Source organism: Hyperolius riggenbachi, chromosome 2 (assembly GCF_040937935.1).
Source record: "Hyperolius riggenbachi isolate aHypRig1 chromosome 2, aHypRig1.pri, whole genome shotgun sequence".
Classification (NCBI taxonomy): Eukaryota; Metazoa; Chordata; class Amphibia; order Anura; family Hyperoliidae; genus Hyperolius; species Hyperolius riggenbachi.
The window spans coordinates 380,819,579-380,846,776 of NC_090647.1; the positions used below are offsets into that span (position 1 = coordinate 380,819,579).

Here is a 27,198-nt window from a genome sequence, read left to right on the forward strand (position 1 = left end):
ATATATATATATATATATATCTTGTCACTAACTGTCCCTCAAAGGAGCTCACAATCTAATCCCTACCATTGCCATATGTCTATATTATGTAGTGTACATACTGTAGTCTAGGGCCAATTTTAGGGGGAGCCAATTAACTTATCCGTATGTTTTTGGAATGTGGGAGCAAACCAGAGTGCCCGGAGGAAACCCACGCAGACACGGAGAGAACATACAAACTCTTTGCAGATAGTGCCCTGGCTGGGATTCGAACCAGGGACCCAGCGCTGCAAGGCGAAAGAGCTAACCACTACGCCACCGTGCTGCCCCGGATATATACACATATACACAGGACAAAGGACAAGGAGGCAGGCACAAAATCACGGTCAGAACAAAGCATAAGTCGGCAACAATCGAGCAATCACGGTACAAAAGGAGCAGGCAGGAATCAAGGGCAGACAAGAAATAGGTTCAGCAACAGATTAACAGATTCAGGAATACAAGATACCAGGAACTAGGGTTGTCCAGATACTCCAGCTTGTGAGCGCAAAGTTCTGGCACAGGTTACATCTCACAGGCCCCTTTTATAAGAAGGACACACCTGTAGAATAATTGAGATGCATGGTCCATATAGAGCAGCCTTGCAATGGCAGAGCCCTTTCCAAACAGTGTAGAGCCACCTGATGGTGGAACAGAGAAAGTTCAGGATGCACAAAGTCCCCAGAGCCACCTGCTGGTGAGCTAAAGGAAATTCATTGAAATTAAAGTCCATGTTGCCACCAACAGGCAGAGAGTGGCATGACCCGATTCCTGACAGCAGCGACACGTTGAGCATGTGAATGGGGCTTAACAGACAAGTTTGGCAGATAGTTGGACAGATTGTTGGTAGGTTATCACCTGAACTGGGCAACAAAATTTAAAGCTCACCATAATAACAATTTTGATCAAATGGGCCCCACCAGCCAGCGATCATGCCCCCTTTGTGCCTCCCCCTAAAATTTTTAAGCTGGAGTCACCACTTTTGCAGTGTAGTTTGTAACTTTGGGTGCCTCAAGTCCTCAACTGATGAGGCTCAACCAATCCAAAACAGTCTGTATGCTTGTTAGATTATCGTGGCACTGTACAATTAACAAGCTGACATATCATTGCATTCCAGCTGTTCTGGAGGTGTGTTTATCTTACAGGGACTACAAAAGATGATTTGTATATTCAAAAGTGATGCATCATGGAAGACATCATATGCTCTCTCCAATCTGAATAATCACAAATACATTCTGTTTTAAAAAAGGCAAACTTTTGTTTTGCATAGCATTTTAGTAAGAGAGCTTTTTGGTCTTTTTGGCTTTTTGTAGTACCTTACACACTCCAAGTTCTGGTTCACCATGACCTTGCTGGGTAGTCTGTAATTCTGGATGTTTCAAGTCCTAACCTTAGAGCCATATTAATCCATGCCATTCATTGATGAGGTTTAACCAATTAAAAACAGTCTGTATACATTTTGGATTATTGTGGCTCTGTAAAATTAACAAGTGGACACATGATTGCATTCCAGCTGTTCTGGAGGCGTGTTTAGCTTACAGGGACAACAAAGGATGATAATCAGCAGTGATGCATCGTGGGAGACATATGCTCACGCCAATCTGAATAATCGCAAATACATTGGGGTTGATTCACTTTAACAAATAGTGTGCCTTATCAGAGTTAGTAAGGGAGGGGAAACACCGAGAGCCCGATATAGTGCAGTATGTTTTGTAAATATGGATAAAGTTAATATAATGAGATTTATACTCACAAACATGGGTTGCCCTCCAGGCAACCACTGTATAAGCAGGTGGGGAAATTAGACCTGTCCCCACTCAGGATTAAGAAGTCGCTCTCTGTAGTTCAGAAGAAAAAAGGGGGGCCAATCCCCTCCACCAATTTTAAAATTTTTTATCTTGTTTTATACTTTTGGCGCCTCTGTACCTGTGCTTATCAGAGTTAACACGTCTTATCAAAGGTGCCATGCTTTATCAACCCCTTTGATTGGCCAAATAGGCTGCCTGTCAAGTTTCCTGTCAAGTGACAGGCAGCCTATTGGGCAAATCAAAGGGGTTGATTCACTAAACAGCGTTACTGAATAGCGATTGAGCGCTACATGAATTACATGCGTCATCATGCTCATAAAGGTTTACGCTCATTAAAACTGCACAGCGTGCTTAAAACTAAAAAAGTGCGCAATACAAACTGCACAGCGTGTGGTGAGGTAGACAGCGCTCATTACAAATGCACAGTGCGCGCTGGGAATACACTTTACAACTGCATAGAGCGCTATGCGCGCTTGAACTATATAGCGTGCATTACTTTGAACGCGTAGAGGTTTACGCACGTAATGCTGAATGATGCAAGCATTTTGAGTAGGTGGTACTCCTTAACATTTATCAGCTGTTTTTGGCCTACATAAACTTTGCTCATCAGCACTTGCTTCACAATAGTGTGAGACTGGGCAAGTAAGTGTTATTTGTTTGTATGTGTCCTTTACATTTTTTAACTGTTTTGGGGCTATGTGTATCTTTTAATTTTTTTTTAAAGTAGTATTTAAATTGTGTTGATCATATGTACAGTGCCAAGCCACCATAACTTTTATTGATCATATATTACTGTAGGCAATGTAACATGTGGATACTGTGTAGTGTGACTTGTGTTGTGTGCTGTGTAATGTTTGTGGTGTGAATGCATACTGTGAACTTTCATGGTATACAAGGGCAGTCCCAGAAGTACCCGACCCAACCAGGAAAACACAAAAATTTGAGGAAACAATATATTTATTTTTCAACATTCAGCTCTATACACTTTTCCCAGTGATGTTCAATAAGTTCAATACCATTTTTATAATAAGAACTGTCTTGCTAGCCATTAATCGCCACCATCACTTCTTCATTGTTGGAAAATCTTTGACCACTGAGCCATTTTTTCAAGTTTGGGAACAGAAAATAATCCCAGGGGGCTAAATCTGGCGAATAGGGTGCATGAGGTAGCAATTCAAACTTTAATTAATTAATTTTAGCCATTGCAATTACGGATTTGTGAGCTGGTGCATTGGTTGATGAAACACTTGCTTCTTAGCCAAATGCGGCTGTTTATGCTTGATTTCTTCGCTCAAACGTTGCAATAAGTTCACATAATACTCACCGTTGATAGTTTTTCCTTTTTCAAGATAGTCAATGAAAATTATCCCACGCGCATCCCAAAAAAACGACTCCATAACCTTGCCTGCAGATTAAATGGTCTTTGCCTTCTTTGGAGCCAGTTCTCCCTTTTCAGTCCATTGTTTTTATTTTTCTTTGTCTCGGGTGTGAAGTGATGGACCCATGTTTCATCCATGGTTATGAAACGGCGCAAAAATTCTGCTTTGTTGCTGTGAAACTTAGCTAAACACTCAATTGAAACATCTTCATGACACTGTTTTTGCTCGAGTGTGAGCAAAAGCGGCACCCATCTTGCGCACAGCTTTCTCAAGTCCAAATTTTCAGATAATATTCGATGTACCGCACTTTTTGAAATGTCTATGGCCTCGATTCATCAACACTTAGCAAATTTGTTAACAACAGTTTGGTAAAATACCGAATTTGTTAACTTCATTTCAGGATTCATCAAAGTTATCTACAGCTGTTAGTGAACATTCGGTAACGATTCGCTAAAACGGAATAAAGTGCAATTCATGAAAAAGAAAGTGGGCGTGGTTTAGTGTTACATTTAGGATTAGTTATCTCCTTCACTGCTCTGTCGTTATTCCTGTCAGATCATTGCTGACAGAGAAGATGGAGCCATTTGAAGTGGTTATGTATCAGCTGAGAGTGATTCAAAGGCGCAGAAGGGCAAGAATAAGGTCTGCAACCATATAAATTTGTAAGAAAATAGATTTATTTGCTATAACACGACATCTGCATTTCTCTTGAATCATCTTGTAAGAGAACACAGGCAGTGTCAGGGTTAACTAATTTGCTAGCTGCACTATAATTTTTTAGAAAAGGCTCCTATCAAATTGTGGGATTGTCCCAACCACTTTCAGAGTCCTGGTCCAGGTGTAAAGCCCTATTCAGAATGTTGCTACGTAGTGCTCAAAGGACTGCCTTTTACCCACAATTCCATGGGAATCTTATGGCCTTGTGTTAAAGTACCACTGTAAAATGGAAATATCGACACGTTACCGAATGGTTACCGAATTGTTATCGAATTCACACCGAATGAGGAAAAACCTTGATGAATACAACTAGAAATCGCTAAACTTCGAATTCGGTAATTTAACAAACTGGAAAAAGTTATCTCAAAGAGAATGATGAATCGAGGCCAATGTCTGCTAGCTTGAGCACTTTCACTCGATGATGATCCAGTACCACTTTGTGGATTTTCTTCACCATTTCTGGAGTTGTAACCTCATTTGGTCGACTACTGCGATGCTCATCTTGGCAGCTTGTACGGCCTCGTTTAAACTCTGCAACCCAATATTTTACTGTTGTAAATGAAGGAGCAGACTTACCTAGAGTAGAATCCTGTTCAGCTTTTATATTGGTTGGGCTGAGGCCTTTCAAATAAAAGTATTGTATCACATAACGATGACCAATTTTCTCCATTTTCACAAATTCACTGAACACGTTCACTATTGATGGCTGCCAAACAAATACTAAAGAATGTGGAGTCTTCAAACTTGAAACATATGCTTTATAGATTGTCTACTTTCTAATACAGTGGTATTTTTCAAACAACTACCGCCATCTCCTGGTCAGGCTGGGTACTTCTGGGACCGCCCTCGTAGTTCAGTGATATGCAAACTTGGCTCTCCAGCTATTAAGGAACTACAAGTCCCACAATGCATTGCAGGAGTCTGACAGCCACAGTCATGATTCATAAAGGCAAATGCATTGTGGGACATGTAGTTCCTTAACAGCTGGAGAGCCACGTTTGCAGATCACTGATAAAGTTGATCAAATGTTATTGCTGACATAAATGCTTAATGTAAGACACTGAAACTTCAGCACACTGCTGGGAATGCTGGGAATATTAATATTTATGACATTTAAAAAGTATGAATAGTCCTGGATGAATGTTAATTTTTTTTTCTTAAATATTTTTGCTTAAATGTTCCTCCAGTGATGGAACCATTTGAGGCTTGGCTAGATGAGTGCATGTTAGGTAATGAATGCTAACTTTGCTATGTTTTTAAAGCACACCCTATTTAAATTAATAACATAAGTTTGTATGAACGTAATTCTTTAACAGTGCAAAGTATTATGCACATTAAAAAAATTAACGCTCTTTATTGTTTCTCTACCAACCACTATCTAATCAACGTGCGCTATACGGTGCTTGCAGACAGTGCGATTGCTTGTGCCGTATGCACGTTATGAAATGTGCTGTTTAGTGAATAAACCCCATAGTACGGGGATAATGTCCTTTAACCTCCTTGGTGGTATTCCCAAGCTAGGGTCGGGGCAGAAAACCACAGCTAAGAGCGGTAATCCCGACCTCTGCTCGGGGTATGCAGAGCAATGCGCGCAGCGGAAGCATTTGTACATACCTCCCGGGATCCCAAGGTCGGGTGGCATTCTTCTTCCTCTCCTCTGGGCTCTGCTTCTTGCTGGTGAGATCACCGGCAATTTCACTTTAGAGTTGCAGCGCCACCCGGAGAATGGAGGCATAACTGCAGCGCTGGAGCCAGGGAGGTGAGTGATTGAAAAACTTCTGCAGATCCCCCTGGCAGCATGATTTTTTTTTCAGGTTTTAGGGTCTGAAAGGGTGCAAAAAAAATTGCACCGCTTTTAGACCCTAAAATTCAGAAAGAAAAATAATGCCAAGGAGGTTAAAGTGATTGGACCTACAGGGGCTCAGGGCAGTGGAGCTCTCGCCATTGCCAATTAGCAGGCATAAGTTTGTAGCGCTCACTATGCTACTCTATTAAGGCACACTAACTCTGATAAGGCATGTTAACTCTGCTAATGTATATCGACTCTGATAAGGCATGCCAACTCTGATAAGGCACACTATTTGTTATACAGTGGGATGCGAAAGTTTGGGCAACTTTGGTAATCGTCATGATATTCTATTATAAATTGTTGGTTGTTACGATAAAAAATGTCAGTTAAATATATCACACAGTGACAGACACACACAGTGATATTTGAGAAGTAAAAAGAAGTTTATTGGATTTACAGAAAGTGTGCAATAATTGTTTAAACAAAATTAGGCAGGTGCATAAATTTGGGCACCACAAAAAAGAAATGAAATCAATATTTAGTAGATCCTCCTTTTGCAGGAATTACAGCCTCTAAATGCTTCCTGTAGGTTCCAATGAGAGTTTGGATTCTGGTTGAAGGTATTTTGGACCATTTCTCTTTACAAAACATCTCTAGTTCATTTGTGTTTAAAGGCTCCCGTGTATGGACAGCTCTTTTTAGCTCACACCACAGATTTTCAATTATATTCAGGTCTGGGGACTGAGATGGCCATTCCAGAACATTGTATTTGTTCCTCTGCATAAATGCCTTAGTAGATTTTGAGCAGAGTTTAGGTTTGTTGTCTTGTTGAAAGATCCAGACCCGACGCAGCTTCAGCTTTGTCTCTGATTCCTGAAAATTGGTCTCCAGAATCTGCTGATACTGAGTGGAATCCATGCATCCCTCAACTTTGACAAGATTCCCAGTCCCTGCAATGGCCACACAGCCCCACAGCATGATGGTGCCTGTTCTTAAAAATGTCACTATCTCTAGAGATTTGATTTTTAGTTTCCAACATTGCTAGCCTAATTCCTTACAGTTCTTTAATGCTGCCTCGGTCCCTTCCTCTTTTAAAACTTTAAAAGCATTCATTTTCAACTTAATTTTATCCCTAACCTTTCTATTTCTTCATGGAGGACTTTTTTGACTCCTAGAATTTTTTTTTCCATATGGGGAACAGGAAGTACAGATCTGGTTCAACGTGGAGATGCAGGAAGTCCGAGTACACAGATAGATGTAGAAGTAAATGCAGCTACAGCAGGAAAGATAAGTGATTCATTTAGTATCTCGGGTCTGCCATGGCTGATTAATACTGCTATCTAGGAGAAGGGGGGGGGGGGGGGGGGGGTAGACATTGTTACTGAAAACTACAATCTGGGGGGGACATGGCTACTTAGTAGTACAATACTGCTATCTGGAGGCATACATGGCTTCCTAACACTGCTAACTGGGGGCCCACAGGGCTAAATAATACCATTGACTAAGGAGCACATCTGGCACCTAATACTAATATTGGAGGGTCCCAAATGACTACCTAATACTGCTTTCTATGGACACATACAGCTAACTAATACAAATAACTGGAGAGCATATCTGGCTATTTAATACTATGCATGGCAACCCTACACTACTTTCTAAGATTACTACTATCTATGGGCATCCATGGCTTCTTAAAACTGATATCTAGATGCACATGGCTTGTTAAATATACAGGATCTTCTCAAAAAATTAGCATATTGTGATAAAGTTCATTTTTTTCTGTAATGTACTGATAAACATTAGACTTTCATATATTTTAGATTCATTACACACAACTAAAGTAGTTCAAGCCTTTTTATTGTTTTAATATTGATGATTTTGGCATACAGCTCATGAAAGGCCAAAATTCCTATCTCAAAAAATTAGCATATTTCATCCGACCAATAAAAGAAAAGTGTTTTTAAAACAAAAAAAGTCAACCTTCAAATAATTATGTTCAGTTATGCACTCAATACTTGGTCGGGAATCCTTTTGCAGAAATGACTGCTTCAATATGGCGCGGCATGGAGGCAATCAGCCTGTGGCACTGCTCAGGTGTTATGGAGGTCCTGGATGCTTCGATAGCGGCCTTAAGCTCAACCAGAGTGTTGGGTCTTGCGTCTCTCAACTTTCTCTTCACAATATCCCACAGATTCTCTATGGGGTTCAGGTCAGGAGAGTTGGCAGGCCAATTGAGCACAGTAATACCTATGGTCAGTAAACCATTTATCCGTGATTTTGACACTGTGAGCAGGTGCCAGGTTGTGCTAAAAAATGAAATCTTCATCTCCATAAAGCTTTTCAGCAGATGGAAGCATGAACCCACTTTTGAACCAGAAACAGCGGCAGAGGCGCCTGACCTGGGCTACAGAGAAGCAGCACTGGACTGTTGCCCAGTGGTCCAAAGTACTTTTTTCGGATGAAAGCAACTTTTACATGTCATTCGGAAATCAAGGTGCCAGAGTCTGGAAAAAGACTGGGGAGAGGGAAATACCAAAATGCCTGAAGTCCAGTGTCAAGTACCCACGGTCAGTGATGGTCTGGGGTGCCATGTCAGCTGCTGGTGTTGGTCCACTGTGTTTTATCAAGGGCAGGGTCAATGCAGCTAACTATCAGGAGATTTTGGAGCACTTCATGCTTCCATCTGCTGAAAAGCTTTATGTAGATGAAGATTTCATTTTTCAGCACGACCTGGCACCTGCTCACAGTGCCAAAACCACTGGTAAATGGTTTACTGACCATGGTATTACTGTGCTCAATTGGCCTGCCAACTCTCCTGACCTGAACCCCATAGAGAATCTGTGGGATATTGTGAAGAGAAAGTTGAGAGACGCAAGACCCAACACTCTGGACGAGCTTAAGGCCGCTATCGAAGCATCCAGGACCTCCATAACACCTGAGCAGTGCCACAGGCTGATTGCCTCCATGCCGCGCCATATTGAAGCAGTCATTTCTGCAAAAGGATTCCCGACCAAGTATTGAGTGCATAACTGAACATAATTATTTGAAGGTTGACTTTTTTTTTATTTTAAAAACACTTTTCTTTTATTGGTCGGATGAAATATGCTAATATTTTGAGATAGGAATTTTGGCTTTTCATGAGCTGTATGCCAAAATCATCAATATTAAAACAATAAAAAGGCTTGAACTACTTTAGTTGTGTGTAGTGAATCTAAAATATATGAAAGTCTAATGTTTATCAGTACATTACAGAAAATAATGAACTTTATCACAATATGCTAATTTTTTTAGAAGATCCTGTAGTATCTGGAGGCACATGGCTATTTCGTTTTTGTATCAAGAGTACACCTGGCTACTTAACTCTTTTTATTGGAGGGCACATAAGTACTTAGATCTTGAATCTGGAGTAGAGATGTCGCGAACCTCCGATTTTCGGTTCGCGAACTTCCGCGGAAGGTTCGGTTCGCGGAAAAGTTCGCGAACCGCAATAGACTTCAATGGGGAGGCGAACTTTGAAAAATAGAAAAAATTATGCTGGCCACAAAAGTTATGGAAAAGATGTTTCAAGGGGTCTAACACCTGGACGGGGGCATGGCGGAGTGGGATACATGCCAAAAGTCCCGGGGAAAAATCTGGATGTGACGCAAAGCAGCGTTTTAAGGTCAGAAATCACATTGAATGCTAAATTGCAGGCCTAACGTGCTTTAAAACATCTTGCATGTGTATACATCAATCAGGGAGTGTAATTAGAGTACTGCTTCACACTGACACACCAAACTCACTGTGTAACGCACCGCAAACAGCTCTTTGTGTAGTGACGGCCATGCTGGACTACTGCGCAACATGGCGAGATTGCTCTTCCTCGCTCAATGATGTCAGGTAATGTGACTTCCTTCTCAACTTTCCATGGCATTGTTAAAAAGCTTACGTTTTGTTTTTAAATTACATTTTCTACTTGCTGTGTACTTGTTCAGTACCGCTACAATGAGAATCCTGTGGAGGCGGGCAAGTCTGCCATTGTGACCCAGGGTAATGGCCAGGGAATGAGGGGTTTGAATCCGGTGTGGAGCCTGAGCAACGGCTACCACTACACATCCAAGGAGGGCAGCGGGCAGGCATGCACGCCCGCCCGCCCCGAGGTAGTGACCAAAAATAACAATACAAGAGGCGGACTTTTGAGGCCCTGCTGTGTATTTGAAATGAATGTACTTTAAATCCTTGAACGAGAACCAGTTATGGCGGGCAAAGATGACACCACATTCCTTTCACGAGAATCATATAGAGGCGGGCAAGTCTGCCATTTGTGACCCCGGGTAATGGCCGGGGAATGAGGGATGGAATCCAGTGTGGAGCCTGAGAAGCGGCTACCACTACACATCCAAGGAGGGCAGCAGGCAGGCATGCACGCCCGCCCCGAGGTAGTGACCAAAAATAACAATACAGGAGGCGGACTTTCGAGGCCCTGCTGTGTATTTGAAATGAATTAACTTTAAATCCTTTAACGGGAATCCGTTATGGAGGGCAAGTCTGCCATTGTCACCGCGGGGAATGAAGGTTGGATTCCGGCCCGAAGTGGGAGCCTGCTGAGACCCATGCTGTAGCTGCCCTGACCGTGCTTTGCAGACCAGGCATCTGTGGTCAGATGGACCCTTGAGCCAGCGGAAGACAAACCAAGTCGAAAGCATTTGCCAAGAATGTTTTACGGAGGGCAATTTTTGTTGGCATTTTTGTAAATTGTTTGAAAATGTAGATGGTTGTATTTTTAAATAGTTTGAAAGTTTAGATGGTTGTATTTTTAAATTGTTTGAAAGTTTAGATGGTTGTATTTTTAAATTGGTTGAAAGTTTAGATGGTTGTATTTTTAAATTGTTTAAGTGTAGCCATTCTTCCTCCCCCCATCCACGAACAATACCATGGGAACGTGGAGCAGCAGAAGCCCCCTGTGACGGCTGCCGCGGTTGTTCTCCGCGGCTTGTGTTTTGAGGGGTGCTGCTTTTCCTCAGGTGTTCTTGCCATAGCTGTTTGTGCCTTCTCTCCAGGTGCCTTCGTAAAGCACTTGTCCCTACGTGACAGTTGGCCTTTCCACGGCTCAATTTTTGCTGGCAGAGACACTAGATGGCTTTGCTCCGATCTGAGACACACACGTTCAAAAATTTCCAAACCGCTGAGCCCCCCTGGGGTGATGGCGCTACGGTGGCATCAGCAGCTGACGTTGAAGGGCATGTTGGCTGTCTGGCCATAGCTGGTGATACATGGCGCCGGACACTGCCCCCAGCTGTTTCTGAGGACGAGCTCCCTCTGCTTCTATCATGGAGTCGTCTCCTCCTAGTCCTCTCTGACTCCTCCTCTGAACTGTCCCCCTGGTCATCTCCTCTACCGGGAACATATGTGGTATCCGTATAATCGTCATCATAATCCTCCTGGCCAGCTGCACTTTCCTCAGACACCTCCTCAACTGCACCAACTTCAGGTGTTTCATCAGCCCCCTCCACACACGTTACGTCCATACTATCGCCACCTAACTCAGACGTATGAGGTGGTGTACCTGCGCCTTCTTGTTGTTGTTGCAGTAGTGGCTGGGAATCAGTGATTTCACCACCACCACCAAATAACTCCTGCGAAGTGTCAAATGCAGCGGATGTGGTGCTTGTTGTAGCGCTGGTGGCTGCGGGAGATGAGGTGTTCTGTGTTAAATACTCAATCACCTCCTCACGATTTTGGGAAGTGATGGCACGTGCCTTCTTCTGAGCACTGTATTTTGGGGCAGGTCCGCATGAAATCACAGCAACACCACCTCGCACAGCCACAGACCTGCCGGTGCCTGGTGGCCTTCCTCTGGGTCTGCCTCTACCTCTTCCTCTACCTGGTTTGTCCATTTTGTCCATCTCGGGGGTATGCTAGCTATATGCAGTGAGGTGGGTTCTCACTAAACACAACAGGTAGTTAGATGCAGTGAGCTGGGTTCACTCAACAGTAAAGGTACTTAAGATGCAGTGAGGTGGGTTCTCACTCAACACAACAGGTAGTTAGATGCAGTGAGGTGGCCAGGTGGGTTCACACTCAACACAACAGGTAGTTAGATGCAGTGAGCTGGGTTCACTCAACACAAGGCTGGGTATATGCAGTGATGAGGTGGGTTAAGTAAACACAACAGGTACTGGGTAGTTAGATGCAGTGAGCTGGGTTCACTCAACAGTAAAGGTACTTAAGATGCAGTGAGGTGGGTTCTCACTCAACACAACAGGTAGTTAGATGCAGTGAGGTGGCCAGGTGGGTTCACACTCAACACAACAGGTAGTTAGATGCAGTGAGCTGGGTTCACTCAACAGTAAAGGTACTTAAGATGCAGTGAGGTGTTTTCTCACTCAACACAACAGGTAGTTAGATGCAGTGAGGTGGCCAGGTGGGTTCACACTCAACACAACAGGTAGTTAGATGCAGTGAGCTGGGTTCACTCAACAGTAAAGGTACTTAAGATGCAGTGAGGTGGGTTCTCACTCAACACAACAGGTAGTTAGATGCAGTGAGGTGGCCAGGTGGGTTCACACTCAACACAACAGGTAGTTAGATGCAGTGAGCTGGGTTCACTCAACACCACGCTAGGTATATGCAGTGATGATGTGGGTTAAGTAAACACAACAGGTACTGGGTAGTTAGATGCAGTGAGCTGGGTTCACTGAACAGTATACAGTAAAGGTACTTAAGATGCAGTGAGGTGGGTTCTCACTCAACACAACAGGTAGTTAGACTTAGATGCAGTGAGCTGGGTTCACTCAACACAACGCTAGGTATATGCAGTGATGAGGTGGGTTAAGTAAACACAACAGGTACTGGGTAGTTAGATGCAGTGAGCTGGGTTCACTCAACACAAAGCTAGGTATATGCAGTGATGAGGTGGGTTAAGTAAACACAACAGGTACTGGGGTATATGCAGTACTGGGTAGTACAATGTGCAGCTCCCTGTCACACACACAGGCAGTCAGTCACTGAATGTGCTGGGCTGCTGGCAGTGGCACACACACTATCAATTAGCAAGGCTGTGCATGCAACAAAAGTGTCAGAAAAAAAAAATGTACAGGTTGAGCTCTGAAAAGAGCTGTTGCTAGGTGCTTTAAAAGCAATATTAATCAGTCAGGAACAAGCAAAGCAGCCTAGAACCTAACTAATCTGTCCCTAAGAGAAAAAGTCTGCAGCAGCTGTCCCTTTCCTCTCTCTAGCAGGCACACGAGTGACTGTAATGGCCGCCGGAGGCTGCCTTATATAAGGGGGGTGGGGCTCCAGGGCTTACTGTAGCCTGAATGGCTACAATGTGCCTGCTGACTGTGATGCAGAGGGTCAAAGTTGATCCTCATAGTGCATTATGGGGCGAATCGAACTTCCGGAAAAGTTCGCCTGGCGCAGGCGAACGCGAACCCCCAATGTTCGCCTGGAACCGTTCGCCGGCGAACCGTTCGGTACACCTCTAATCTGGAGGCACATGGCTACTTAAAGTGGAATATAACCCTGCATTTCATCTTTGCTGTAAAACATTATTTACTGCATATTATATGCAACCAGCATTTTTTTTTTACTAGACCAACATTGGAAGGGTAACACACAGAGCTTGAAAGTTCAGTTCAGAGAAATGCGGACGCATCCAAACTGTAGATAATGTAATCTTGCCTTTACTTAAATGTATCAAGTGAGAAATGTGACACATTCTCTGACTGCGGAGAAGCTGCTGGAGACAGAGAGACAATGAAAGCATGAAAGCAAAACAGCAATGAATAAAACCAGTTAATAAAATGCAAAGTCAGCTCACAAAGCAAAAAACTGTACTTTTGGAAACCTATAACTTCTAAATGATTAATAATATTTATTCACAAATGCAAATATGATAACCGTATGGCATATAAAAAGTGAGTAAACATGTTTTTATTGAATATTATGTCAGGGTTTTAAACCGCTTTGACTGATATCTGGGTAACCCAGCTGCTTATTTCCAGAATCTGGCGTTAGTAGTGTGACCCACAAATTAAAACCTGACTCCCTCTACAAAATGATAATAGATTGTGGTCTCCTTTCCACTGCTGAACTGAGATTTTCTAACATGCTTGATGAGCACACTTTCAACAAATAAACTAGGGGGAGTAGGGCATATTCATTGTTTTATCTGGGGCCCTGCATGGTGTTAATCTGGTTCTGGCCATAAAAGGTGCCTTGTTTTCTACAAAGCAATGGGGTAAAACAATCAGCAATTTACACATAAGTAAAATTAATAAATTCATATATTGCTGAGCATCAGAGGCGTATCTAGAGGGGTGCAGGCATGGCTCATGCCACGGGCACCACAGCAACATGGGCGCCATGCCTGCTCCTGTGCTGCGCCCCCATGTCTGCTTCTGTGTTGTGCCGCTGTGCCTGGCTCGTGCTTCGCCGCCATGCCTGCCCCCAGGCCACCTTTGTCACTCAGACCTCAAATTCCATTAGTTCCGTCATGTGGAGAATATGGTTACTTAATTTTTGTATGTAGGGCTCACTTGGCTTAATGTTAGAATAGAGTACAGAGAGGGAATGAGAAGAGATATTTCCAAAAAAGTAACTGTAGCAATATGTCAAGCCAAAAAACATAGGCAACTTTAACACATGCAGACGATAAGGGTTGTTGTTTGTAGGGGGGGGGCTCTGAACGGGGGGGGGGGGCAATTTCAGTGTTTATATTACTCAGATACACCCCTGCTGAGCATTGCTTTGACCGTCTTGTTCTAACTCTTCTAATCAGTCTTTAGCTGCAATAAAACACACATTGTTTATAATTACCTGATGTTGGTTAATTTAGAAATGTTATAATTAAGGGGGCATGATGATTTCTCTCTGGGTCCTATTCCATCACTGTACTGAGTTTTAAAGTGGTTCGGTGGTTATCTTGGACAGAAACCAAATCTTTAATTTTATGTAAGGTTGTAACCTGCTGCCAAATAAATAAGCTACTGTAAGCCAATAAAGCTACTTTTTAAATCATTGCTAGGACAGAGACTGAAGCACTGCTAATTAAGCCTGATGCTCTAGATAGAGCTTTCATAGGTCACGAACAATGTCAGAGCTATATCCCTGATTAGCAGATTAGAAATCTCTTGAGTGGCATCTAACAGCACCTCACTTAATCTGGTTTCTTCTTAAGCACTAAAGACAGTTCCTTAGTGTGCTTTTCTTTTCCGGATCCCCACCTGTGCGAACACGAGGGGATTCCCATGTTCATAACCTGTGATTGGCCAGCTGTTAAATTCTCTGTTTCTTTAAATGAACTTTTTGACCTAACAATGACTTTCCACTGAGACCTTTGAAGAACACAGACTGGAATACTGAGATCAGTGTGTTCATATATATATATGAAGGCCCTTCATCAAAGGAGTACTTTGCTAATTGGATAATTATCATTAAATTTAAAGTACCGTATACCTTTTTTTCTTCAGAAAGTTTTCTACAATAAACAGGAACCTCCAAAATCCTTTAAATTACTTTTTAAGGACAAAAAAACATGGGGAACATGGATGGGAAGACCGTTGAGGAGCTAAGTGCTACAGAAATTCATCGATGGTACAAAAAGTTCATGACAGAATGTCCATCGGGCCAGCTAACGCAACATGAATTCAAGCAGTTCTTTGGTCTCAAGAACCTCAGCCCAGCATCTAACCAATATATTGAACAAATGTTTAACACATTTGACTTTAACAAGGTAAACTAAATACCCCCTCTTTTGATATCCTATAGTATATTCTACACCTGTGTTGCGTTTTGTGTATTTAGTACTAATCTTTGCATGAAATAACTATTTTTAGTGAATGTAAAATGTAAAACTATCATAAAAACAGATTATTATTATTTAGTATTTATAAAGCGCTTTACATTTTACACTTTTACAGAGTATATATAATCTTACTATCTCTCAGAGGGGCTTACAATCTAGTCTCTACCAAAAATATATGGCCATAGCAGCCAAGGCCCAGGGAAAGCCAATGAACCCATCTGTATGTTTGGAAGGAAACAGGAGTGCCCAGAGGAATCCCACACAGATACTGGAAGAACATATAAACTTCTTTCAGATAGTGCCCTGGCTGGAATGTCAACCAGGAACCCAGCACTGCAAGGCAAGAGTGCAATTCAGAAGACACATACTTAATGTTGAGCCATTATTTACAATGTACTGCAGCAAGAAAATGCATCCTGTAGAAACACAGTAGTGAAATCTCCCCACTTGAATAAAATAATTGCAAGAATATGTAAGGGTTCATTCACATTATGCAAGCTGCATTCTAATATAAAGATTTAAGGCATGGCAACGCACTGTCCACATCACTGTGCTCAATCATATTTTGCATTTTATTATTATTATTATTATTATTACATAATTTTGATACCCCTGCTAAGTACATTATAATTAAAAAGTTGCTGTATATGCACACCATAATATATAATTTAAAATGCACACAAAATGTGTTGTAAACTTTACAACAGGATGTGTATTATAACATACCAGTTTTGCAATGTGTATGGCTTGAATGGGCCCTTGGCTACATGTTATTCAATTTAAAACATATTTGTTTCCTCATGTTTCTTCTTCTTTAACTACTTTGTAAGAATACAATTAGTATATACTTAATATATAGTCATACTGTACATATAACAATGCAGTAAATAGCTGTACAATCTATCAAAGAGCATCTCAACTGTGCGACACAGTTACAATGCAATTCTGCATAATCCTAAAAAAATATATATTTTAAGATGCCAAGATTTATTTACTAAGGCTAGCCTATAGAACTATAAAGAACACTGAATCATGAATCATAAGAGATCCCACAAATCTGGCTTGGATTTTGTATAAACTGTCTGCCGTTAGGTGACAGAAATTTGCACTCTGCGCCTGGATCAACTTACAGTAGGGTTCATAAAAGATTAGTAAGCTACAGTTTATGCTTTTGCTGTCACATATACACACAGCAAGCACTTACCTGTTACAGTAAGGCCTCGTTCACATCTGCTGCGCTGAAAAACGTGTGAAAGCGCGTAGTAAAAAACGCATGCGCTTGTGCGCGCTTTAGTGCGCGTTTCTGTGCGTTGCGCTGCGCTTCTTTAAAGCACGTTTTGCTTGTTGTACCAGCAGCAGTTGTCAATAAAACTTTGTTTTTGTATGTAAATGTATTTTTTTCTCCAATTGGGGATAAAAAACGCATGCGCTTCTATGCGCTTGTACGCGCTTCTATGCGCTAAAAAAGGGCACCCATTCACTTGCATTGATGTGCGCTTTCCAGCTCAACGCACAGAAATGCATGCAACCCTACATTTCTGTAACGCTGCTCAGCGCAGCGCATAGATGTGAACCAGCTACATTTAGTTACATGTGAAAATAAATACCTTGCTGATCGCACAGGGCAGTGCGCTGTAAAAAGCGCACAGAAACGGCCCTGATGTGAACGAGGCCTAAATATATGTATGTGAGAGGCGCCCCAAGCTCTCCACTATGTCAAATGTCCGCCGATCATACAGCAGCCACTGCAAGATGTATCCTGGTCACCATAGGCAATAAATGTCAGTATTCAGCAGCGCTTATATGTTTCTCAGCCACTTGTCACCAAAAGCGTCTTCCACCTCCAGAGATCCCACCACGATGTACAGTACTCCTATATGCACCTCAGTGCAGTAAGAAAGCCAAAAAAGGGGTTCTCTCAGTGGAATGTTCAGACGACAAAATTTATTCCAATATAGATGCACATTAAAAGTGATAAACACTCACGTTAAGAGGGTCCTGCTCCAGTAGGGACCCCCTATAGGCATATACAGCTTCCCACTCAATGTGGTACTGTGATGAATAGCGGAAAAGCCGCCGCACGTTCTGACAGTAAGGCGGCTGATTCCGCGTCTGATGCGGCGGTTTGTCTGCGTCAGCATGCGTCTGGGTTATCTGGAACTAATGGTGCACATGGGAAGAATGGTGTGGGGGCCGCCGCATGTTCTGACGGTAAGGCGGCGGTTTCCGCGTCCAGTGCGGCGATTTCCCCGCTGCAACATGTGTCTGGGTTGTCTGGACCTAGTAGTGCACACAGATGGAGAGCTACGCGCGCGCGCGCTGCAAGACAAGCTCTTTATACCAATAGGAGGAAGATCAGCTGATCAGGGTGGTCAGCTGATTCCTGCTCAGTCAGTGATTGGTTGATGGGAGCTGGGCGGCGCTGTGGGGTGCTTTACTATATATATCTCCTGCTGTTCAGTTGCTAGTTTTCTGGCGTTGCGAATGCTTATGTGTTAGCACTCAGACCTTAGTCAGATCTTTCAGTGTGGTGGAACCAGGAGGACCTGGGTATCCACACTTAGCAAGTTAATGTTTATCATCTGTGTTATTCTCTAGCATAGTTCCAGTGTGTTGAGATCACGGCCCTTACACCCCAGACTAGGAATACTGTTTATCATCTGTGTTATTCTCTAGCATAGTTCCAGGGTGTTGAGATCACGGCCTTCACACCCCAGACTAGGAATACTGTATATCATCTTTGTTATTCTCTAGCATAGTTCCAGGGTGTTGAGATCACGGCCCTCACACCCCAGACTAGGAATACTGTATATCATCTGTGTTATTCTCTAGCATAGTTCCAAGGTGTTGAGATCACGGCCCTCACACCTCAGGCTAGGAATACTGTATATCATCTGTGTTATTCTCTAGCATAGTTTCAGGGTGTTGAGATAACGGCCCTCACACCCCAGACTAGGAATACTATATATCATCTGTGTGTTTCTCTAGCATAGTTCCAGGGTGTTGAGATCACGGACCTCACACCTCAGACTAGGCCTTGTTCCGATATCTGTTATGACCTGTAGCTTTCCTGACTATTCTTCTGATCTCTGATTTGGTACCTTGCATATCTGATACACTGTTGCCGACCCGGCCTGTCTGACCTTTTAGCTGTCACCCCCCCTCAGGGTGTCCAGCCTTCCTGCAGGGGTCCCCTGCTCTACAGAGGGGACACTGCGCCTTATCAGTCAGGGACTCCCTCTCCAGGTGTCCTTGACTGCAGTAGAGTATTCTCTACTTATTGGAAAACCTGCTACCCCGGTGGTCCAAAGATTACTGTTGCACCAAAACACTCACACACTCAGGTGTCTAGAGGTTAGACATATTTGATTATTGACGATTCTGCAGATCCTCAATAATCAGGTATATCTGTATTCTTGGGGATACTGCAGATCGCCAAGAATCAGATTCTCTCTCTGGTTGCTGACACCAATCGTTACAGGTACTACACAGCAATTACTGCGCCGTAGAGGATATTGGCGATCCTGGCCTCTGATTGGCCAGGGATCGCCGGCATCTGATAGGCTGAAGGCTATCTTAGGGGGCGCAGGACGGATTTCCATCCTGCGCAGCCCATAATGAAGAGGGGAGGGAGGGAAGGAGGCAGAGGGAGGAATAGCGCTGCGGAGGGGGGCTTTGAGGAGCCCCCCCCGCTAGGCACAGCAGCGCGGCGGCGATCAGACCCCACCAGCAGGACATCCCCCTAGTGGGGAAAAAAGGGGGGAAGTCTGATCGCCCTGCCTGCTATCTGATCTGTGCTACGGGCTGAAGAGCCCCCGCAGCACAGATAATCCAAACCACCCGAAACCCGGAAGTGGATAAAAATTGATTATACATTATGCCAAATATTGGGAACACTTGTTAGTTTATATTGTAGGTGATGTTTATGAAGAACCAAGTCTAACCCGTGTGTTCATCTGACGTAATATTGCTATCCAATCCTTAACGCGGAACGTGCATAGTAGGCGACGCTCAGGCCGCATTGATGGCTGTAAGGCAATAGCCGGATGCGACCTCCTGGTCGTACCGTGCTGTGGAACGCACATGCGTTCCAATGACGTCGGGGGTCGCTTAGACGCACCGGAAGTAGTTGTTACATATACCGGAAGTCACTGGGTGGCCGACCGGCCCCGGAGATAGCGGAGGATGCACACGGGGGAGGTAAATATTAATTTTACTATATATTGCTGCACTCTGCCCGCCCGCTCTCGTATGCCTTGATGACGGCGTGAGGCCGAAACTAGTCGGGACGAGAGCGGGAACTGCTGCAACTTGATCGCAAGTAATTGCTGTGTAGTACCACACTGAGTGGGAAGCTGTATATGCCTATAGGGGGTCCCTACTGGAGTAGGTCCCTCTTAATGTGAGTGTTTATCACTTTTAATGTGCATCTATATTGGAATACATTTTGTCGTCTGAACACTCCACTGAGAGAACCCCTTTTTTTGGCTTTCTTACTGCACTGAGGTGCATATAGGAGTACTATACATCGTGGTGGGATCTCTGGAGGTGGAAGACGCTTTTGGTGACAAGTGGCTGAGAAACATATAAGCGCTGCTAAATACTGACATTTACTTACCTGTTACAGCCTGAATTTCTTTTAAAAAGTTTTCACTGTGGCTGCATACATGTGATTGCACATGCAGAAGTCATTGCTTATAAAATCGTATGAAATCCAAGCCTGGTTGGCTGGGTCACTTATGCCTTCTAGTGCTTAACAGTAAATCAACCTCATTGCATAGGATTCATTCTATGTTTTAAAATAAAAGTGAACTCACAATCAGTGTTATAAGGTACAGTGAAGTAAGAGCAATCCAAAGGTTGCTGTGGATGTTATTTTTTTTTATTTTATTTTTATTTTTTTTACCTAAAACTGTATATTATGCCTGGCTTTTATGTTGATTGTTTGTATTTAGCACCCTCTAAATCATTCACTCAGGTGTTCTGACATCACTCCCAAATTGATGCACGCTTGTGATACAGACTATGGAAAGCAAAAAATAACTTTTTGGTAAATGGCATTTCAAAAACTCGATGCAGGTGTCCTTTAGCTTTGTAAAAACACTGGAAGAAATATAAATGTTACTGGAGATATAAACTGTTTAGGTGTCATTTAGCTTGGATTAATCAGCCACAACAAAGGTCTTCAGACTGATACACATCTTTGTCACGACTGCCAACGAGATTGTTCTATTCTATAAAGAATGGAGAAGAAAGGCTGTATGAGAGTTTCCCTTCTGTGGGGATAACAAAAGCTTAACAATAGCTGTTAGGGCATTAGAGATCCAATTCAGTGGACTAGTCTACTAATATTATCATCAACAATGTTTGACAACTGTATTGGGCAAAAAAAAAAATTGTACTGTCTATAGCAGGGATGTCAAACAACAGTCCTCAAGGATGAGGGATCCTCACACATTTTTGCACAGCTCAAATTAATTGATGAGACTGAATCAGGAAAGGTGTGATTCATCAAATAGAACACATTTCTACATTCCTCAGTCCATCCTTAACACCACCATGTATATGGCCCTTGAGGACTAGAGTTCAACACCCGTGGTCTATACAAAGGATATATATTAATGCTTCATAAATCGATAATAATACAGAGCTTGACAATAAAAACTTATATCCAGTGCAGAATAATCTTTTTAACATGAAAGATATACAGAAAACTTTAAAGACGTTTAAAGCTTTATGAATACATTCACATGATTTATGGGATGTCCAAAAATAACAGCCACACCATAGAGTATTTTGTGAACTCTGACTGCTATTCCAAAGGCACGCATACTGTTATGCAGAAGGATTTAGAAATGCTAAGGCTACACAAAAGTAAACTAAACAATACTCTACATGTTTTAATGCATAACTGAAGTTATAAGAGGGTAAATAAATATTTTTTAGTCTAGATAATTGGCAGGGTGCTGGATATAGCAGAGAAACGTGAATTTGGTTAAAACGGGTGCTGGATATAGCCAAGAAAAGTGATATAGCCAAGAAAAGTAATATAGCTGAGAAAAGTGATTACTATGACCTAACTTCTCCCTACTCTCACACAGAGCCCTCACCTGGTGGTGCCTAACCCTAAGACACTCCTGGTAATCCCTAACCCTGACACCCACCCTGTTAGTGCCTAACCCTAAGACCCCTCCCGGTGGTGCCTAACCCTAAGACCTCCCCCCCCATTGGTGTCTAACCCTAAGACCCCCCTTGGTGGTGCGTAACTCTAAGACTCCCCATTGTGGTACCTAACTCTAATCCGTCCTGGTGGTGCTTAATGGTCGCCTTATATCATGCCAAACATAAATGTTATTTTAAACTAATATAACCGAATTAACAGATATAACCGAATTTAGGCACCTGATAATATAACCGATTTTTAGATGCGCTCATTGTAGTCACATTTCATGTCATATAGTATAACCAGTATAACCGAATTTATTATCATTGTAGCTGCATTTCAAAACATACGTTATTGTAAAAGTATAACCGAATTTGTATATGACCCCATAGCCACATTTATATAGCCGTCAAAAATCTCAGCCATATCCGGCGCCCTTTTATAGCCCAAAACAAAGAAGTCCACCTTGTAGCCAAATTTATATAGCCATAAACAAATCTTGGGTATATCAGACGCTCTTTTAGAGCCAAAAAAAAAATACTCCTTGTAGTCTAATTTATATAGCCTTAAAAAATCCAGCACTCTTTTATAACTCTCCCCCCCCCCCCCCCCCCCCCCAAAGACTCGGGAGCCCTTTTTACCACTTTATAGCCGAGATTCATGGCAAATTACATTGAAGTCTATAGTGAAGCCCTTTTTATACAGACGGCTTTGGAGCCCTTTTAAACTGATAGCATTTACATATGCAAACACGGAGACATCATACAAACTCCATGCAGATGGTGCTCAGAGCCAGAGAGATGGGGACCCATCACTGCAAGACAAAAGTGATACATAACACCTTGTTTGGACGATCCTAATAGCCAATCGGCTACTTTACATTTGGTGGTTTGGGTGCTGGGAATTATTGTAAGGGAATAGGAGGTGAGAATAGTGTTAGGCACTAGAAGGGGGGTAAATGTTGGGCATCAGGAAAGGGGGCTGATTGTAAGGCCTGGGGGGGGAGGGGGGCTAGAATGAGAATAGGAGTCGGTTGAGTCTGCAATAAAATATTAGTAATATGACATTATAGTACTAATATTTTAACTATCGGCAGCACCTGGCACTTAATTCAATCAGCAGCGACACAGTATGTACTCAGAATGCTATCCATTATGTCGCTGTACAACCAACATTTATGCTTAAAGTTATTTATTACAATGCCCATTCCCCCCCCCCCCCTGCTATACCTGCCTCTGCTGAGAATCTAGTGTATGTACAGGGTCCCCAGTGCCCCTGATGCCTCCACCAGCAATCAGCCTAGCGGATCGATTTGGTCGATCACTGTCCAAAGGCTTTGTTCTCCCCACTTGTGTGATGTCACTCCCATGCCCCTCTGTTGGCCCTCTGCCCCCCTCTAAGCAACAGAAGACTGTACAGCCTCAGCCCTGCAATGCGTCCCAAGGGATCGGGTCCTGATCTCTGCCGGGTGACATACTCATACTCAAGTCTCAAAACTTAAGATTTGTCTTCTGGAGCAGCAAAGTAGAGGACAAGGACATTGAGAGTATTATTATTTATTGTATTTATAAAGCGCCAACATATTACTCAGCGCTAAACAATAAATAGGGATACGTAGTATGTTAACAATGGGAGTCAGACAGAGAGGTAGCACAATATTATACAACATAACACAAGATTATACATGGAAACAGGGTTTAAAGTGAACAAAAAAAAAATGAGATTAACTCACCTGGGGCTTCCCTCAGCCTCCTGGCCGCAATAGCAGCATAGGGGGCGATATACAGGCTGGGAACGCGAAGAATCACTCGCGTTCCCATGCCTGTCGGCCGGTGACGGCCAAACCGGAAGTGTTCGCCGGCGGGTGCAGAAGCATCTGAGCGGGGCTGCAAGGGCACCGATCGTCTGCAGGGGGCTGAGGGAAGCCCCAGGTGAGTTAATCTCATTTTGTTTTGTTCACTTTAGGTTCACTTTAAGCTACATGATCATGTGATTTTACAGTTAGAGTTAGTCCATGTGAAAGGTGTCATTGGTGGGGTCACATGATCAAGAAGGAGACACAAGGAAGGGGAAGGTAGATCCTGTCAAAAACATACAATCTAAAGTACAGTAAACGCCAAACTTTCAAGTAGTATTGTAGTATGTATGTACATTATGGGAGCAAGAATTCTAGATATACAAAACGGCAATATAGACAAATGAAACTGTTATGGTCATGATGGGAATGTATTTAGGGCCCTAAAGCATGAGGAGACTGTATCTGCATTAAAGAGTGGAAAATGTAATCAGATTGGTAAAATGGGACGCTGAAAAACAAGTCACTAGTGATTTATAGTAAAAGCCTAAATCATTTTACAAATACATACCGGTAGATTCAAAAAGGAAGAAAGATGAGAATATAGGACCTCTAAAAGGTCCTGCAGGAGAATTACTGGCATTTTTAATAGCATGATTGATTATGCTCTGCATATTGGTAGAGGGATGGAGGAGGGAAAAGAGGCATGTAAACATCTCTGCCTTTATGCACTTTATGTATTGTATGCTGTTTGTAATTACTGTAAGTGTTGCTGTATCCATTCATTTTCATGGAGTATTGCTATTGCTCAAGTGTACCTAGGTTTCCAGCCCTTTTAAAAGCTTGCTGTGGGGACCTATTAGCTGTAGTTTTCAGTGTTGCTAGTCATTTTCGCATCAAACATGCTATTTTCAATTTTGATAAATTTTGGTGAATAATTGGCATGTATTTTCGCATTTTCAGTTTTTTTGTGAAAATGCGAAAAATCTATATTTTTATTGCCAAAACGAGAAAAATCTATATTTTTACCGCAAAAAAATTAAATTGCAAAAAACGTAAAAAATATATATAATATATAACATTTTGCGCATAAATGTAATTTAACATTATTATTACAAAAATGTATGTGAAAAGAATATTGCGTTTTCGCTCATCACTGGTAGTTTTGTCTCTGTTTGACTGCTAACTTTTGTGTAAAGAATAATGTCTTTTTTTTTAAGAATTATTATTAAAACTGAAGTTTTAGGCCTGGGCCTCACTGGCAGTGCTTTTCTAAAGCTTGTGATTTGAAAAGCTCTCAGGGCCGCGCCTAAGCTGGTGCTGTGGGTGCATTGCACCCAGGCGCCTGTCTCTGACAGGCGCTGCCTGGTCGCCGCTCACCCCCTTTGGCCTCCGCTCCCCCCTCTAGCCGGCACTCCCTCCCCCCCTCTAGCACGTCAGACCTCGATCAGGCAGCGACCAATAGTGCGGGCGCAAGGACCTAGCACACCGCACTGATATGCGGAAGTGACATCACTTCCGCATATAGAGCGGGTGCATCCGGTGCCTGCTCTTACTGGTCGGGTCGCCCGCTGATCCTGAGGTCTGACACTGTAAGGTAAGGGGGCGGCGGCTAGAGGGGGGGTCCCTGTCACTCACTACCTAATGGGGTTCCTGTCACTCACTGCCTAAAGGGCTCCCTGTCACTCACTGCCTAAAGGGCTCCCTGTCACTCACTACCTAAAGGGGGTCCCTGTCACTCACTACCTAAACGGGGTCCCTGTCACTCACTACCTAAAGGGCTCCCTGTCACTCACTACCTAAAGGGGGTCCCTGTCACTCACTACCTAAAGGACTCCCTGTCACTCACTACCTAAAGGACTCCCTGTCACTCACTGCCTAAAGGGGTCCCTGTCACTCACTACCTAAAGGGGTCCCTGTCACTCACTACCTAAAGGGCTCCCTGTCACTCACTACCTAAAGGGCTCCCTGTCACTCACTACCTAAAGGGGGTCCCTGTCACTCACTACCTAAAGTGGTCCATGTCACTCACTACCTAAAGGGCTCCCTGTCACTCACTACCTAAACGGGGTCCCTGTCACTCACTACCTAAAGGGGTCCCTGTCACTCACTACCTAAAGGGGGTCCAGGCTGGCTACATATACTGGGGACACTGGCTGTTTTTCATTATGTGCATTTACTGGTGAAAAGCTGTCTCTTATTATGTGCATTTGCTGGTGAAAAGCTGTCTCTTATTTTGTGCATTTGCTGGTGAAAAGCTGTCTCTTATTATGTGCATTTACTGGTGAAAAGTGGTTTCTTATTATGTGCATTTACTGGTGAAAAGCGGTCTCTTATTATGTTCATTTACTGGTGAAAAGCGGTCTCTTATTATGTGCATTTACTGGTGAAAAGCGGTCTCTTATTATGTGCATTTACTGGTGAAAAACTGTCTCTTATTATGTGCATTTACTGGGGAAAAGCTGTCTCTCATTATGTGCATTTACTGATGAAAGGCTGTCTGTCATTACGTGCATTTACTGGTGAAACGCTGTCTCTTATGTGCATTTAGTGGGAACATTTTGTCAGTAAAAATAATCTTTTGTCAGTAAATGTTTAGTTATTTGTCAGTAAAAAATAATGTGAAAGGTTGGCAACACTGGCAGGCTGCACGGCGCAACGGAAAAGATACAGGCAGCCCACCTCACGGTTGGGCTTGGTGGGGGGAGGAGCCGACGACAGCGAGAGTAGGGTGGCCGCAGGCAGCCATAAATACGCAGTGTGTGACTGCGTCGCACTCGCAGAGCCTCTCAGCCTGAGTCATTCCAGAGACTAGCAGACTCGCAGGCAGCCAAAGCCAGCCAGGAGCAAGCCCATGGAAGAGGGGTAGGAATGGGGTATCACATTCATGCGTAAAGAGGTAGAAGGTTTGGGTGTGATTAGGCAGGACAAGGGTGTGGTTATGTGGTTGGGCGTGGTTAATTTAACCACTCCCATAGGCGCCAGAGAAAATCTTGCACCCAGGTGCCAGGCACCCCAGGCTCACCCCTGAAAGCTCTTGCTAATGTAATTCGCTGGGTGATTTTTTTGAAAATCAAATCTCTCAAGTGGTATCACACACATAGCATTACATTAGCAAGAGCTTTTCAAATCACAAGCGCTCAGAAAAGGGATGCTAGTGGGCCCCAGGCCCTGACTCTGGATTTTGTGCTTCTCTGATCTGTTTGTTTTGAGAACAGGTGTAAGGCCCGGAACCCACTAGAAGCGCTTTTCTGAGCACTTTGTGATTTGAAAAGCTCTTGTTAATTTAATGCTATGGGTGTGATCCCACTAGAGCGATGTGATTTTATAAAAATCCCCTATAGCATTGAATTAGCAAGAGCTTTTTCAAATCACTAGCGCTTAGAATAGGCTGCTAGTAGGTTTGAGCCCTTACGGACTTTGGTTTCTGTGCTAGAGTTGAATGATGCAACAACACTAAAACCTTGAAAGAGTATAACGTTGTTTCGTACATCATGATCTAAAAATTGTTAACGTTGCTTGGGGAATATTAAAACTTATGGGGATTATCTAAAAGTTAACAAATTGCAGTTGTGTGACTGAAGCATGAATAAATATTGATGCATGTTTTTTGCGATTTTTGTATGTGTTTGAATGCAACAGTTCACACTGGGATTTTTCTGTGAATACCAATGACGCTAATTTTACATAAATATACATCTAACTTCAAAATTACAGCGGTGTTGCTGATTATTATTGTGGT

The 27,198-nt window shown here is 43.0% G+C and overlaps 1 protein-coding gene across 1 annotated transcript in view; it reads left to right on the forward strand.

The window, feature by feature from the left end:
- Window positions 1–14,874: 14,874 nt before the first annotated feature.
- The window catches only part of LOC137546840 (guanylyl cyclase-activating protein 1), a 156,147-nt gene continuing 143,823 nt past the window's right edge, over window positions 14,875–27,198 (forward strand). The window contains exon 1 of the mRNA XM_068269752.1: window positions 14,875–15,426. Coding sequence (XP_068125853.1) covers window positions 15,229–15,426 — 198 coding nt within the window. The 5' untranslated portion in view covers window positions 14,875–15,228. The remainder of the gene's footprint in view (window positions 15,427–27,198) is intronic.